Source organism: Pipra filicauda, unplaced genomic scaffold (assembly GCF_003945595.2).
Source record: "Pipra filicauda isolate LSUMZ 115617 unplaced genomic scaffold, ASM394559v2 scaffold745_size127278_pilon, whole genome shotgun sequence".
Lineage (NCBI taxonomy): Eukaryota > Metazoa > Chordata > Aves > Passeriformes > Pipridae > Pipra > Pipra filicauda.
In genome coordinates this window covers 110,742-125,921 of record NW_024104915.1, presented here as the reverse complement: position 1 = coordinate 125,921, position 15,180 = coordinate 110,742, and the positions used below count along the sequence as shown (strand labels likewise).

General features: G+C 55.0%; 1 protein-coding gene across 1 annotated transcript; it reads right to left on the bottom strand.

Moving 5' to 3' along the window:
• Nucleotides 1-1,487: 1,487 nt before the first annotated feature.
• LOC113983521 (zinc finger protein 239-like) lies at nt 1,488-2,528 on the bottom strand (the record flags this gene model as incomplete). Its single annotated transcript, XM_039389584.1, has 1 exon — nt 1,488-2,528. A coding segment is annotated over one exon (816 nt), but the record flags the coding sequence as incomplete, so codon positions are not given.
• Nucleotides 2,529-15,180: the final 12,652 nt, after the last annotated feature.

Sequence of the window (15,180 nt, the reverse complement as noted above, 5' to 3'; positions counted from 1 at the left end):
AAAGGAACTCTGAGATGCTGTGGAAACTCCTGGAACCAAGGGACCATTGTGACATTGAGGGGGCTGATGGAATCAGGAGTCCATTGGGACAATCCAGGGCCTCTTGAAATCAAAGGAATTCTGGGACGCTGTCAAATCTCGTGGAATCAAGGGTTCCTGCTGACATGAGTGTCCTCCTGGAACCAAGGGAGCCCGGAGATATTTCTGAACCTCCCAGAATCCAGGGGCCATTGGGACCCTGCAGAACCACCTGCATTCCAGTGGTCCTTGTGAAACTGCAGGCTCTCCTGGAACCCAAGGATTCCTGGAACACTGCAGAGCTCACGGAACCAAGGGGCCACTGTCCCACTGCAGCTCCTTCTGAAGCACAAGGGACCCCGGGACAATGGGAAATCTCCGAGAATCCAAAGAGCATTTTGGGACTGCAGGGCCTCATGGAACTAAAGGAACCTTTGGAGACTGTGGAAGCTCATGGAATCCAGGGGCCATTGGGACATGTGGGGCCTCCTGGAAGCAAAGGAACCCTGAGAAGTTTTGTGAGAACAAGTTAAGGCAGCAGCAGCTGCATTCAGTTAATCAGGATCCAAAAGGAGTGTTTTGGCCTTGACTGGTGTTTTCCATCCAGAGAGTGCTGTTTGCCAAAGTGGAAACCACTTGGAACGCTCTGCATGGTAGCCTGTGTTTCTCCCTGGTGGCTGAACACAGGCAGCACATGAGGTAAGGGGAATGTGTGGGATCAGGGCACTGCTTTGGGGCCATGCTGGGAATTCCGGTGGACTAAAAGACAAAGCCCAGGCGCTGTTTCCAAAAGAACCCCAATGAAAGGGGGACACCGGAAAGATGGGTGGACAAGTACTGAAATGGAACTCTGTGTGTGCAGCCTCATTTTCTCCTTCAGCAGCCACAGGAGAGGGGGCAAAAAGTGAAGTTTAGGACCCCAAAACTGTTCAGGGAGAAATTGGGGATTGAGGGGACAATGGGAAAGTGGGAGGAACAGGGAGAAAGGTGGAAAAGGGAGGGTGGTCTTCTGGGTCTGAGAGTCCCATGAGGGTCTTTGGGTACAGAGGGGTTGGCAAAGGGGGATGGCCCCCTGAGCTCCCAACTTCCTGTGGGGTGCTGGGGGCTGCTGGATCCAATCTCAGCCTTGGCTTATGCCAACACTTTCAGTTCAGAGGAATTACAGAGGTGTGACTGAACCACTTTTGTCCTCCAGCTTTAATGATGGTAAATCAGATCTATTGATAGAAAGGAATTTATTTAGGGTTACAAATGATCAAACAAAAGATCTTCATCACAATTATTTACTGCACAATAGAACACTAAAACTACCAGGAGTACAGGATAAGATAGGACAGTGCTCTACACTAAAGCAATTGTTGAAGCAATTCCACTGAAGCTGGTACAAAAGCAATAATTCTTAATTAGAGATGGATGGAACTCCCCCAGACCAATGCTGGTGGGGAGATCTCTGCTCTCAACCTCCAGCAGTGACCTTGGGGGGTCCCCAGCTAAGGCAGGAATCTCCACACACCCCCAAGAAGGGTTCTGTTGGAAGAACCTGCCCCCTTGAAAGGGGACTGGTCCTTTGTGGTCGAAAGGGATGGACTGACTGTCACTGGACTCCAGGGGTTGCCTCACCATCAGGGGCTTCATTCGGGGTGGAAGCAGCGTCTGAAGCTCTTCCTGCAGTCGGGGCACTGGAAGGGCTTCCCTTACCGGTGGGTCCGTTGGTGTCTGGTCAAGGCAGAGCTGTGGGTGAAGCTCTTCCCACACTCCCCACACTTGTACGGCCTCTCTCCAGTGTGGATGCGCTGGTGGATGATGAGGGTGGAGTTGTGCTTGAAGCCCTTCCCGCAGTCGGTGCAGCGGAAGGGCCTCTCATCCGTGTGCGTCCGCTGGTGCACGAGGAGATCTGAGCTGGTCGGAAACCTTTTCTCACATTCCAAGCACTTGTAGGGCCGTTCCCCGGTGTGGATGAGCTGGTGGGTGCGGAGGCTGGAGCTGTTGTTGAAGGTCTTCCCACATTCCCAACACTTGTAGGGCCGTTCCCCGCTGTGGATGCACTGGTGTTGGATCAGGTTGGAGTTGACACTGAAGCTCTTCCCACAATCATTACACATGTAAGGCCGTTCCCCAGTGTGAATGCGGTGGTGTTTGATGAGGTGGGAGCTCTGGTTGAAGCTCTTCCCACATTCCCCACACGTGTAGGGCCGTTCTCCAGTGTGGATGTGCTGGTGTCGGATGAGAATGGAGCTCTTCCTGAAGCTCTTCCCACATTCCAAGCACCTGAAAAGCTTCTCCGTGCTGGGAGGCTGCTCAGGGACCACCAAGTCGGAGCTCCGCCTCAAGCCCCGGCCACCTTCCCGGCACAGGCTGGGTCTTTCCTCCTCAGAGCACCCTGGGATGGCTTTGGAGCCCCTCCTGCGGGGGGATCTCCGGCCCTTTTCCTCCCCGCTGCCTTCCTGCGCCGGGGAGCCCTTCAAAACGGCCTCTCCCACCAGGGTCTCACGGGGGGATTTGTCCTCCGGGCTCTCCGTCCTCACCTCGGGGCCTGGGGCAGGAAGCAAGAAGGACAGGCAGGGGATTTGCCTCCGGCCCACAGGGAAGGCCAAGGACATCCCCCCAACTCCGGCCCCGGCAGGACGGCGGCGCCAGCGGGGTTGTCCTGCAGCCGGGGCCATGCTCGGCTGACAGAGCCAGCACAACACCCGCCCAAAGGGACACTGACTTCCTCCTCACCTGCCTGGGGGGACCAAGGCATCTTCCTCTTCCTCGCAGCCTCCTCCTCCATCCGACCAAGCTTTGGGAAGGACAAATCCTGATGGGGGGGAAAACAAGGGCTGAGCACGTTGGCTTGGGGGTTCCTCCTGCCCAAGTCCATCTCTAGAACTCACTGCGTATCCTGTGACCAAAAAAACCTCCAAAACACCAAGATTCAGCACAGAAAAGCCCAAACCAACGAGATTCAGGCAAAAACCCTCTCAGAAATAGCAAGAAGACCCTCATCTACCCAAACTGCAAAAAGTTGACACTGAGCAAAAAAATACTCCAAAATATGGAGATTGAGCCCAAAAAAAGGTGATGACGACTGAATTTAACCCTCCAGCAGGAAAGTCGTTTGATTTCAAGCTCGTCTTCAAGGCGCGCCCTGGCACTGGAGCCTGGGCTCTAATTAACCTCTCCTGTGCTGCCAAACAGCAGGAGCTGTATGGCCAAGGGACAAAATGTGATCCCGGTCAGTGTCCATGGCCCCTGTCAGTGTCCTTCAGGGAAATCGGGAGGAGGAAATGAAGAAACTGGTTTGGAACTCAACCCACGTTAAAGTAGGAAAAACCTCCTTCCATGCAAATAAAACTTAGACAGTTTTTCCTGGGCTGCATGAGCTCATTCAGGGATGAAGGACTGGGACTTCTGTGGACACTTGTGCTGGTTTCTTTGGACACTTGTGTTCCTTCAGAGAGCCCCTGGAAACACTCTGCTGTTCACTCCCAGTGCCACCAGTGCCTGGGTCCTGTCTGCAGCAGCAGATTGCAGTGGGACAGGAGAAATGCTTTTCTGAGCCTTTGGGCTGGACACAGGCACAGCCTGACCCTGAACCCAAGGGAAACAAAGACAGATTCCATGGCTTTAGCTGCATCAAGGTTGGGGGGGGTTCCTGAGGGCAGCACTACACCTGCAGACTTTTGTGTGTGTGTGTGAGACAGGCAGAACCACAAATGCCTGCACAGCCCAGAGCAGTCAGTGTGGGGCTGTGCTTGCTGCTCCAGAGACCCCCAGGGAACAAACCCAGGCAATAGTTTGGGTTTATTCCTTGCTCTGTGTCAGTGGAATAGAATGTTCCACAGGAGCTCTGTCCCCCTCTGTGGCACCGGGTGGCTCGAAGCTGAAGAGAGAGGGGGGTCAAGTGCATGTTCCCTTCTGAAGTGTGTGTCCCTAAGGAGGACACTTGTTTTATTACTGCTTATTATGTGTAATATCTTATAGATCTATCATAAAATAGCTAAGGATGGATTCTATAGAATATGTGCCATATACATGATACAGAATATATCTGGTTATTGCTTTATCTGTCTGTCCAGACAGATATTGTGTATGCACAGAGATTGTATTTGAGGGATATGTTCCTCTCAATACCCTGTGAGCTCCACTCCCAAGGCCAGCAAATTCCTGAAGCTCCCCCTTCTGTGCCCTGCAGGTTTTGGCAGATTTGCAAGAGCAGGGGAATCATTCCCTGCAGCCCCTTTGCACTGTAGGAAATGGGAGCACTGTGCACATCCTGCTGCCTCCAGATTCCATTCTGGGTGTGGGAAGGACCCTGTGGGGAGCAAAGAAATGCCTGGTTCTGCAGGAGCTGGAGATGCTCAAGGGGCAGCAGGACCAAGTCAGGGGCCTGAAGGGGCCTGGGGGACTTTGGGGTCCAGGAGAGTCCTGGGGGAGCTGGGGAGGGGCTTTGGGGATTGGGGGTACAAACCAGGACAGACCAGCACAGACCAGGACAGACCAGTACCTCCTCACTGCTCCCCAGATCTCTCCTGGAGCTGGGCCACGTTGTCATGGAACACCTGAGCCCCCCCCCAGTGCCCTCCCAGTACAGCCCAGTGCCCCCAGTACAGCCCACTGTGTTCCTGTCCTAGGGTGCCGGGTGATCCCTCTTTGAGGGGGGTCTGAGGGGGGGGCTGGGGGAGATTTGAAGGGATCTGGGGGATGTTGGATGGGGATTTGGGGGGGTTTGGAGTCTTTAGGTGTATTTGGGGGAGTTAAAAAGGGTTTTGGGGGCATTGGGGCATCAAAGGGATCTATGGGAGGGAGGAGATTAAAGGAAAAATGGAGGTTAAGGGACATTTTGGGGGGTTTAAAAAGGCCTGTGGGGGAGAGGAGGGGCTGCACCAAGAGCAGGTGAGTCCTGAGCCCCCCCCCCCAGTGTCCCCGAGACCTTCTTGGTGTCCCCAGTTCCCCCTTTGACACCCCGAGACCCCCTTGGTGTCTCCAATGTCCCCAGGCCCCAATTCCCCCCTGGACACCCCCAATTCCACTGTTCTCAAACCCCTCCCCACTGTCCCCAAACCCCATCCCTGATGTCCCCAACCCTCCATCTCACCCCAGGAGCCCCCCCTGGACCCTCTGACCACAACCACCTCCCCTACCCACAGTCACAGAAAGGTCAAGGGCATCTGGGGACACATTGGGGAAAACTGGGGGGCTTTGTGGGGTACTGGGTGATTACTGGGGGATACTGGGACACACTGGGGGGAACCAGGGGGCACTGGGAGGGACTGGGGAGTTACTGGGGGATTACCAGGACACACAGGGAGACACTCAGAAGTTACTGGGCCATGCTAGGGGGTTACTGGGTGCTCACTGTAGGATCACTGGGCCATCCTGGGGGGCAGTGGGAGGTCACTGGGACACACTGGCCATACTGAGGGGGTTACTGGGCCATACTGAGGGTCACTGGGAGGTCACTGGGATATACTGGGGGCACTGGGATCCCCTTAGTCGGTTCTGCTACATCTCCCCCCTGGACTTTTGGGGGTACCCCCAGGACCCCTCCCCTGAGGGCTGGGAGATCCCCTGAACCCCACTGCTGGGCTCTAGGGGACACCCAGGTCCCCCTTCCTTTGGGGTCTCGGTGTGCTGAGTTTTGGGGGTCTCTGGGGTTCGAGGGGGGAATTGGGATCCCCTTTCCCTGAGGTTGGTCCACTGGGCTGGCAGAGGTGTTGTGGTGGGATGGGAAATGGCCTCATAGGAGTTTTAGTTGGCCATGGCCAGACAGAACTGACATGGAGACCCCCCAAAATCCAGGCGAAACCCCAGAAACCCCCTCAGAAATCCACCTCTGCACCCATCAAAACCTCCTCAAATCCCAAATCCCCTCAGAGACCTCATCCACCCCCAGGACCCCCTAAACCCTCTCAGTGACCTGCAAAACCCACCTGGGACCCCCAAGCCCTTTCAGAGACCTCAAAAACCCCCTCAGGGACCCTCAAAACTGTCTTGGACTCCCGAAATTCCCCTAGAAACCCACAAAACTGCTTCAAAGACACCCCCCCCCAAAGCCCCTAAGGACCTCCCAATTCCCTTGGAAACTCCAAAACTTCCTCAGGGATTCCCAAACCCCTTCAGGGACCTTTAACCTCCCCCCTAAGTCCCTTCACGGCACCGAAGCTCCTCAGAGACCCCCCAAAACCTCCTCAGAGACCTCTAAAAGCCCCTAAGGGACCACAAAACCACAGAACAGCAGAAGAGCTTTCTGTAAAGGAAGGGAGCAAAGATTCTGAGAAGGAGGAGACCAAGGAAAAACTGAAGGAAAGCAATAAAATCATCCTGGCCCTTGCAGTTTTTCCTTCACCTTTTTCTCACTTTTCCTTTTTTTAGAGTTCTTTTTTTGGTTGGGTGGTTTCGAATTTTTTTTTCCGAGGGACTTTCTCAGGAATCGAATCACCTTTCCGGGTTCTCGGGAGGCCTCCGGGCCCCGCGACCCCCGAGAGGGTTCCAAGGCCCTGAGCTCTGACCCTCGGGAACCTCCGAACCCCTCGCGCCAAACCCTCCCGAGCCCTCCAGCCTTTCCACCCACAGCCGCGCTCCCCGCAGCCCCCGAGGGGATCCCCAGACCCCGCTCTCCCGCACCCCCCGCCTGCACTCAGAGCTCACCGACCGACCCGCCGCCATCACCGATTCCCGGCAGCCAACGCGGCAGGGGCGGGGGCGGGGCTGCGGGGGCGTGGCCGCGCGCTGATTGGCTGCGGCGGCGTTCTCGGAACGCGGTGCGCGCGCAGCCGGGAATCGGTGCTGGCGGCGGGGCCTGCGGTTCGCTCTGAGTGCTGTGAGTCCCCCCGGGGGGGATCGGGAGGGTTTAGCGGGGGGGTTCGGGGATAACCGAGGAGGTTTTGAGGGGTCCCTGAGGGAGTTCGGTGTCCTGAGGGGACTCAGGGGGTGGTTGAAGGTTCCTGAAGGGGTTTGGGGGTCTCTGAGGGGGTTTTGGTTTCTGAGGAGATTTGGGGGGTGCCAGGTGGGCTTTGGGGGTCTCTGAGGAGGTTTAGGGGTGCTGGCGGGACCTTTTAGGCAGTTTTGGGGTCTCTAGGGGGTTTACGGGGTCTTAGACGGTTTTGAGGGTCTCTGAGGGGGATTGGGGGCTCCCTAAAGCCCAGCAGTGGGTCCAGGGGGTCCCCCAGCCCCAAGGGGAGGGGTCCTACGGATGCCCCCCTAAATCCGGGGGGGGGAAATGTACCACATCCGGGTAAGGGGATCCCTAGACCCCAGTATAGCCCAGTGACTTTCCAGTGACCCCTTCAGTGACCAGCCAGTGTGTCCCAGTGACCTTCCACTGCCCCCCAGGATGGCCCAGTGATCCTCCAGTGAGCACCCAGTAACCCTCAGTATGGCCCAGTAACCTCCCTGTGATGTCATATCTCCTCTATTACATCACATCTCCCAATGACATCACAGCACCTCTATGACATCATATACCTCTGTGACATCACATCTCCCCTATGATATTATATCATCCCTGTGACATCACACCTGCCCTGTGACATTACAGCCTCTCTGACCTCACAGCTCCCCCGTGACATTATGTCCTTCCTGTGACATCACATCTACTCTACGTCATATTCTCCCCTGTGACATCACATTGTCCCTGTGACATCACATCTCCCCATGACATCGCAGCTCCCTGTGACATCACAGCTGATGTCACAACCATCATATGACATCACAACTCTCCTGTGTTATCATATAACCCGTGACATCACATCCTTCCTTTGACATCACATCTCCCCTATGATGTCACATCCATCATATGACATCAAAGCTCTCCTGTGATCGCATATCATCCCCGTGACATCACATCCTCCCCTTGACATCACAACTCCCCTATGACATCACACCTGTCCTGTGACATCACATGTCCCCAATGATCTCTTATCCATCATGTGATATCACAGCTCCCTTGTGACATCCCGTCTTCCCCTCTGACAACACAGCCCTCCTGTGACATCAAGGATCCTCTATGATATCACATCTTTTCTGTGACATCACACCTCTCCTGTGATATCATATCATCCACGTGACGTCATGCCCTCCCCTGTGACATCACATCTCCTGTATGACATCACACCTCTCCATGGCATCAAGCTCCCCTGTGACATCACATCCATCATATGACAGCACATCTCTCCTGTGATATCATATCATCCCTGTGACATCACGTCCTCCCCTGTGACATACCTTCGTCCCTGTTACGTAACATCTCTCCTATGACGTCAAATGTCCCCTATGACATCACATCCTTCCTGTGACATCACATCTCTATGACATCACATCCATCATATGACAGCACATCTCTCCTGTGATATCATATTATCTCTGTGACATCACATCATCCCTGTGACATCACATCTCCCCTATGACATCTCTCCTTCCCATGACATCACAGCTCTCCTATGACATCACATACTTTCTGTGACATCACATCTCTCCTGTGATATCATATCATCCCTGTGACATCCCGTGCTTGCCTGTGACATCACATCTTTCTTGTGACATAACATCTCCCCTATGGCGTAACATCCATCATATGACATCACATCTCTCCTATGATATCATACCATCCCTGTGACATCACGTCCTCCCCTCTGACATCACATCACCCTTGTGACATCACATCCTTCCTGTGGCATCCAATCTTCTCTATGACATCACATCCATCATATGACATCACAACTCCCCTATGACATCACATCCAGTGACATCCAGGTCCATCCCAAGGTTGGGGGGGTGTGTGAGACAGGCAGAACCACAAATGCCTGCACAGCCCAGAGCAGTCAGTGTGGGGCTGTGCTTGCTGCTGCAGAGACCCCCAGGGAACAAATCCAGGCAGTAGGTTGGGGGAGGGTGTCCCTAAGGAGGACACTTGCCTTATTATTGCTTATTATGTGTAGTATCTTATAGATCTCTCATACAACACCTAAGGATGGATGCTATAGAATATGTGCCATAGACATTGGGGTTGGGTCTGGCTGAGCTGCAGTTCAGTTCCCCACAGCAGCCCTCCCAGGGCTGGGCTTGGCATTGGCAGCTGGAAGGGGGTTGAGAACACCCCAGTGTTTTGGCCCCTGCTGAGCACAGCACCAACACTGGGACATTCCTTCCTTAGCTGAGGGCAAGAGCCTGGCAGGGGACCCAAGTAGGCCAGCTGAGCCCAACTGACCCAAGGGACATTGCAGACCATGGGAGGTCAGCTCAGCTCTAAAAGCTGAGGCCCGGAGCAGGAGGGGGGCATTCATTGTCTGATGGCTGCCTGCTGAGGAACCGTCCCGCGGACCCAAGCCCTGCTCCTCGGGAGTGGCCGACCATGGCTGCTCATGGCAAGCAGAGAACAAACCCTGCTGTCTTTTGCTTTAAATAACCTGCCTTATCCCAACCCACGAGTTGGGGTTTTTTTCCACCTTACTCTCTCCTCTGTCCCGCTGGGAAGGGGAGTGATAGAGTGGCTGGGAGGGCACCTGGTGTCCAGCCAAGGTCAACCCACCACACACCTGAACACTTCCAGAGACTGCACCACCTCCCTGGGCTACTTGTTCCAATGCCTGAACACTCAGTGAAAAAGGGTTTTTTCATATCTAATATGAACCTTACCCAAAGCAATTTAAGGTCATTCCCTCACAACCTTTCACTATAGCCTTGGCAGAAGAGACTGACCTCCACCCCACTAAAACCTCCTTTCAGGTCACTGTAGAGAGCAATGAGGTCCCCCCCTGAGCCTCCCCTTCTCCAGACTCAACAAGCCCAGTTCCCTCAGCCGTCCCTCAGCAGACATGTTTTCCAGAGCCTTCCCCAGCTCCGTTCCCTTCTCTGGACACGCTCCAGCCCCTCAAGGGCCTTTTGGCACTGAGGGGCCACAACTGGACACAGCACTCCAGGTGGGGCCTCCCCAGTGCCCAGCACAGAGGGGTAATCAGTTCTCTGCTCCTGCTGGCCACACTCTTCTCCACAAAGGCCACCATGCCCTTGGCCTTCTTGCCCCCCTGGGCACACTCTGCCTCATATCCAGCCCCTGTCAAGCAGCACCCCCAAGTCCCTTCCTGCTGAGCAGCTCTCCAACCCCTCTGCCCTCAGCCTGGAGCATTCCAGGGGGTTGTTGGGACCCAAGTGCAGGACCCGACACGTGGCCTTATTGATCCAGCCTGTCCAGATCCCTCTGCAGAGCAGGTCACTGACCATTTCCTCCCGGATATTGGGGGCTTCACTCAGCTCCCCATCACCAGCTTCCAGCCAAAGCCTGCCTGCCAGGTGTCCAAGGGGTCAGTTCTGCTGCCCCCTCCTTCCTTCCCCCACAATGGAAAACTCCCTCATTTTGGGTCCCTGTGCCCCAGATGGCTCCGACCACCACCTCACCCACCAGTCCCACAATCATGGAATGCTTTGGCTTGGGAGGGGCCTTAAAGAGCATCTCAGCACTCTCAGACTCAAGATTTCCTTCCTTCTCTCTCCTCCAACCCTCCCCTCTATGCATGTGAAGCCACTGCCCCTTGTCCTGTCACTCCAGGCCCTTGTCCAAAGTCTCTCTCCATCTTTCCTGTTGGCTCCTTTCAGGCACTGCAAGGCCACAATCAGGTCACCCCAAAACCTTCTCTTCTCCAGGCTGAACAATCCCAATTCTCTCAGCCTTTCCTCACAGCAGAGCTGCTCCATCCCTCTGATCCTCTTGCTGCTCCCCTCTGGACTCGCTCCAACAGGTCCATGTCCTTCCTGTGCTGGAGCCCAGAGCTGGAGGCAGCTCTGCAGGGGTGACAACATTACAGCCCTGTGTGTTCCAGCAAGGACATGGTGGAACCTCCTGGAGTAAAGGGGCCATTGTGACATTGTAGGGCCTTCTGGAGCCAAAGGAACCCTGGGACACTGTGGAATCTCATGGAATCAAGGGAGCATTGTGCCATGAAGGGCCTCATGGAACCAAGGTTGCCCTGAGACATTTTGGGACTTCATAGAATCAAGAGGCCATTGTGATACTGAGGAACCTCGGGGACTCAAAGGCCACTGTGACACTGCAGGGCCTCATGGAACCAAAGGAACCCTGGGACTTTTCAGACCCTCATGGAATCAAGGGGCCACTGTGACACTGCAGAGCATCATGGAGAGAAAGGGACCCCGGGACACTGTGGACCTCAAGAAATCAAGGGCCCATATTGGCACTGTGGAATGTCATGGAATCAAGGAGACATTCTTACACTGCAGGGTATTATTGAGCCTAAGTGACCATTGTGACACTCTGGAACCTGATGGAGTCAAGGGGACTTTGTGACATGCGGGGCTTCATGGAACCAAAGGAACCCTGAGACATTTCAGGACCTTGTGGAATCAAGGGACCATTGTCATCCTGCAGAGCCTTATAGAGCTAAATGGACCCTGGGACACTGTGGAACGATGGAATCAAGGGGCCACTGTGACACTGAAGAACCTCATTCAGCCAAAGGAACCCTGGGACAATGTGGAACCACATGGAATTACCAGGCCACTGTGACACTGCAGGGCCTCATGGAACCAAAGGATTCCTGGGACACTGTGGAATCTCATGGAACCAAGGGGCCACTGTGATATGTGGGGCCTCCTAGAACCAAAGGAGTCCTGAGACATTTTGCAAACCCATGGAATCAAGGGTCCATTATCACACTGCAGAGCCTTACAAAGCCAAATGGACCCTGCGACTCTGTGGAACCTCATGGAATCTAGTGACCATTCCCACACTGTAAAACCTTCATGGATACTGTCAGGTTCCCATTAGTAAGAGACACCTCTGCCCAAATTCAGCTGCAAAGGAGACCATGTGCCAAAGTCAGCAGTCCAGCTTTGATTTAACAGTAAAGAGGAGGTAGAGACAGAGAAAGAAATGGAAAGAGAGAGAAGAAGGGGGTGGTGGGAAGCCAGTGAGAGAGAGACAGAGATGAAGTAAATGTATCACACCATGGAGATCCCTGAGGCTCCCACCGGTCCTTCTTCACCCTGCTCTGCTCGGTGGAGGGTCCTCAAGTTGTGCTTCTGGGCTATCACTTTTACACAGCCCAAGCCCCAGGTATTCAGGGGGGTAGATGCTGTTCCCACAGCTTGAGCTGGCACGTGGACAAGGACTTGCTTCCTTTCCCACAGCTTGCCATGGTGGGAGTTTTCCCAGTGTGCTTCCAGTCTGCAGGTGGGAATCTTTGTCTGGATGGGTTCCCCAGACCTGCCTTACCAGCCCTGGCTTCCTGTTGGGGCTGTCTGCTCTTTCCCACACTCTGCACAGTGCAATTCTGTCCTGGGGGCTACTTCCAAAGCTTCACCTCCCTTTAGGCCTTGGAATTAAAGGCCTTCCTGTTTGCCACCAGTGCTTGTGTGTTGTGGTGCCCTATGGGATTTTCCTGCTTTGACAGTGTTTTGAGACAGTTTAATGTGCCCTTCAAGTCCTTCCATGTGCACACACACACAGCTGTCTCACCAGTGTCTGGCCCTCCAAAGAACACCAGACCTGATGATTTGTAGCTCCCACTCCAGTGGTTGGCACTTGGACCTCCCTCCGTACCCAGAGCTCAGAGCTCCCTTGTGCCAGAAAGTTTAAAGAGATTGTGCCTCATTCTGCCAAGACAACCCTTGGAAAAAAGTGTCCCTCTGTGTTTCCTGGGATAAGAGCACGCTATTGTCACCTTCCAAAACCATGGAGAGGTCCCAGAGATCCCTCAGGAAGGAATTTGGGGCCTCAAGCACATGACCCATATATAGAGGCTGAGGACTCAGGGGTCAGTGGTGTGAAGATTGAGGACAGTAGAGGAGTAGCCTGAGAGGTCTGGAAGGGGGGTGTCAGAGCTGGTGGAGCTTTTCTTCCTGTCAGAAAACAGCCTAAGAAAGAACTGGTGCCACAAGGGCAGCTGGGGTGGCCTAGACTGGTGACAAGAAGTCAGAAAATTCCCCCCAAGGTCACTGTTGTGGTGCAATATGTCACAAAGAAGGAGTCTGGATGAGCCCAAGGCTTTGTGTGTGCAGGAAGAGCCAGGGAGGACGCAGAGATGTCAGTGCAGGAAGGTGCCAGCCAGGTGGGGCAGCCGGGGGGATGACGACAGCCTGCAGGGAAAGGGGCAGGGCATGGACACCGTAGGACAGCCTGGGCTGGAGAGGAGACAGGGATGGGGAGAAGCTGAAAGGCCCTGACAGAGCCACCTTCTGCAGGCCTTTGGCCATGGCTGCTGTCTATGACCCTGATGCCAGGAGGAGACAAGTGGCCCTTGCAGCCCTGGGGCCTCATGGCCTCCTTGTCCCTGCTCAGCAGCCTGGCAGGTGCCACCCCATGGGCCTGCCCTTGGCATTGCACATCCCACATCCCAGTGCCCAGGAAGAGCCCTGAGGAATGAGGCAGGGACAGGATCTGCCTTCCCAGGGGCTGGGGGTCAGGGCTTGATCCTTTGGCTTAAGAAAATAAGTCAAGGTTTATTCAGCATCAGAGCCACCTTTCCCTTGCTTGTCCACCCTTGTCATCACTGTCTGCACTTTTCTGCTCCAACTGGAACCTGGGGACACGGTCTCAGTTGTGTTCCTTTAATGACACTCATTAGCACTACAAGAATCTTTAGTGTTTCAATCTCATTTTGACTTCTTGAGAAGTTGTTTGAACTTCCTCTCAGGGACTGAGTCTCATGTAAACAATCTCAAAGTCCCCTGAGGGTCATGAAATGCCTGGGGCTGTTGCTGTGCTGCTGAGCTGGGCCGGGCTCCTGGCACACAGGGAGCTCCTGGCAAGCAAGAAGAGCTTCAAAGAGACAGCTCTGCTGGTGAGCAGCTCCTCTGCACAGCCCAGCAGGGCTGAGGGCACTGCCTGCAGCACCCAGGGCACAGGAGAGAAGGCAGAGAGATGAGAGGCAGCCTGGGCTGGGAGGTGACTGAGCTCTGACTATTGGAGAAACCTTCCCAGGATTTAAATGAAGAATTCTCTGGCTGTAGGAAAGTTCAGCTTGCCTTCCTGGAGGGATCTCCTAAAGCTGGCACATCCCACAGCTTCTAGGATCTTTCAGCAGGACTCTCCCAGTTGCTGCAGTGCAGGGGAAGTGGCCATATGGCAGAGCAGGGCAGGAGTTGCAGGCAGCAAGGGCAGAGAGGAGAAGTGAGCAGGAGGTTCAAGGGATCCTGGGGTGGGAGGACAGGGCAGAGCTGCTCAGGGCAGGAACCTTGCCAGCCCTTTGCCACGGTCAGGCTCTGGCTGCAGAGCAGGGCAGGTGAGTTCCTGCAAGTGCCTCTGCCAGCTGCCAAATGGCAGCAGTGGCAGGAGCTGTCAGGATGGCTCTGCTGGATTTGCTGGGGTGCAGCAGGAGAAGCTGCTGCAGAGCAGGACTTGCTGCTGCCCCATCAGAGGCCCAGGGCCAGAAGGTTCCCTGTGCCAGGGCTGGCTGTGGGGTGGGAAGGTGGGGGTGCAGCCAGGGGTGCCCAGGGCTGTGGGGCAGAGCAGGGTCCTGCCCCCAGGGCTCTGTGTGCTGGGGCAGGGACTCTGCTGCCTGCCAGGGTCAGCTCTCAGCCCGGCCAAGGAGCTGCCATGGGGCTGGGGGAGAAGGGCTGTGGGGAAGGAACAACTCCTGGGAGGGCAGAGCAGGGCAGAGTCCTTCTGATCTCCAAAGTGTGCTGCAGGGATGAGGGCTGGTCACAGCTCCAGATCAAAGCTGGAAATTTCCCAGAAGGTATTTGCAAGAGGCACAGACAGACAGGGGGTACCTTAAAGAGAATGAACCAGTTCTTTCAGTGTTATACTCTGGATTGTCTGGGTGCTGACTGTGACAGAGAAATCAATCTCTGAGCACAGGAGGAGACACTTGAACTTGAACTCTGTTAAGATTAGAGGGGATTGAACCTGAGAGTATCAGACATCGAAACTGTCTTACAATCAGCATCAGTGTCACTTTTCCAGCCTCCTCAGGGTTGTTCTGACATTGCCATCAGAGCCTGCCCAGCCAGAGATGCCCCTGGGCAGTGCCCTGTGCTGCTGGGAGGGCTCTGCAGGGCAGAGCTGAGCCCCCAGGGCTGGGATGGGCTCTGGCAGTACTGCCAGGGCCCAGCCCTGTGCCCAGGGAAGCAGCTGCTGGCAGGGACAGCTCCAGGCAGCAGAGCCCTGGGCAGGGAGTGGGGGGCAAGTGCCCCCAAGGCCTGGGGGAGGGGGTGTTCAGGCAG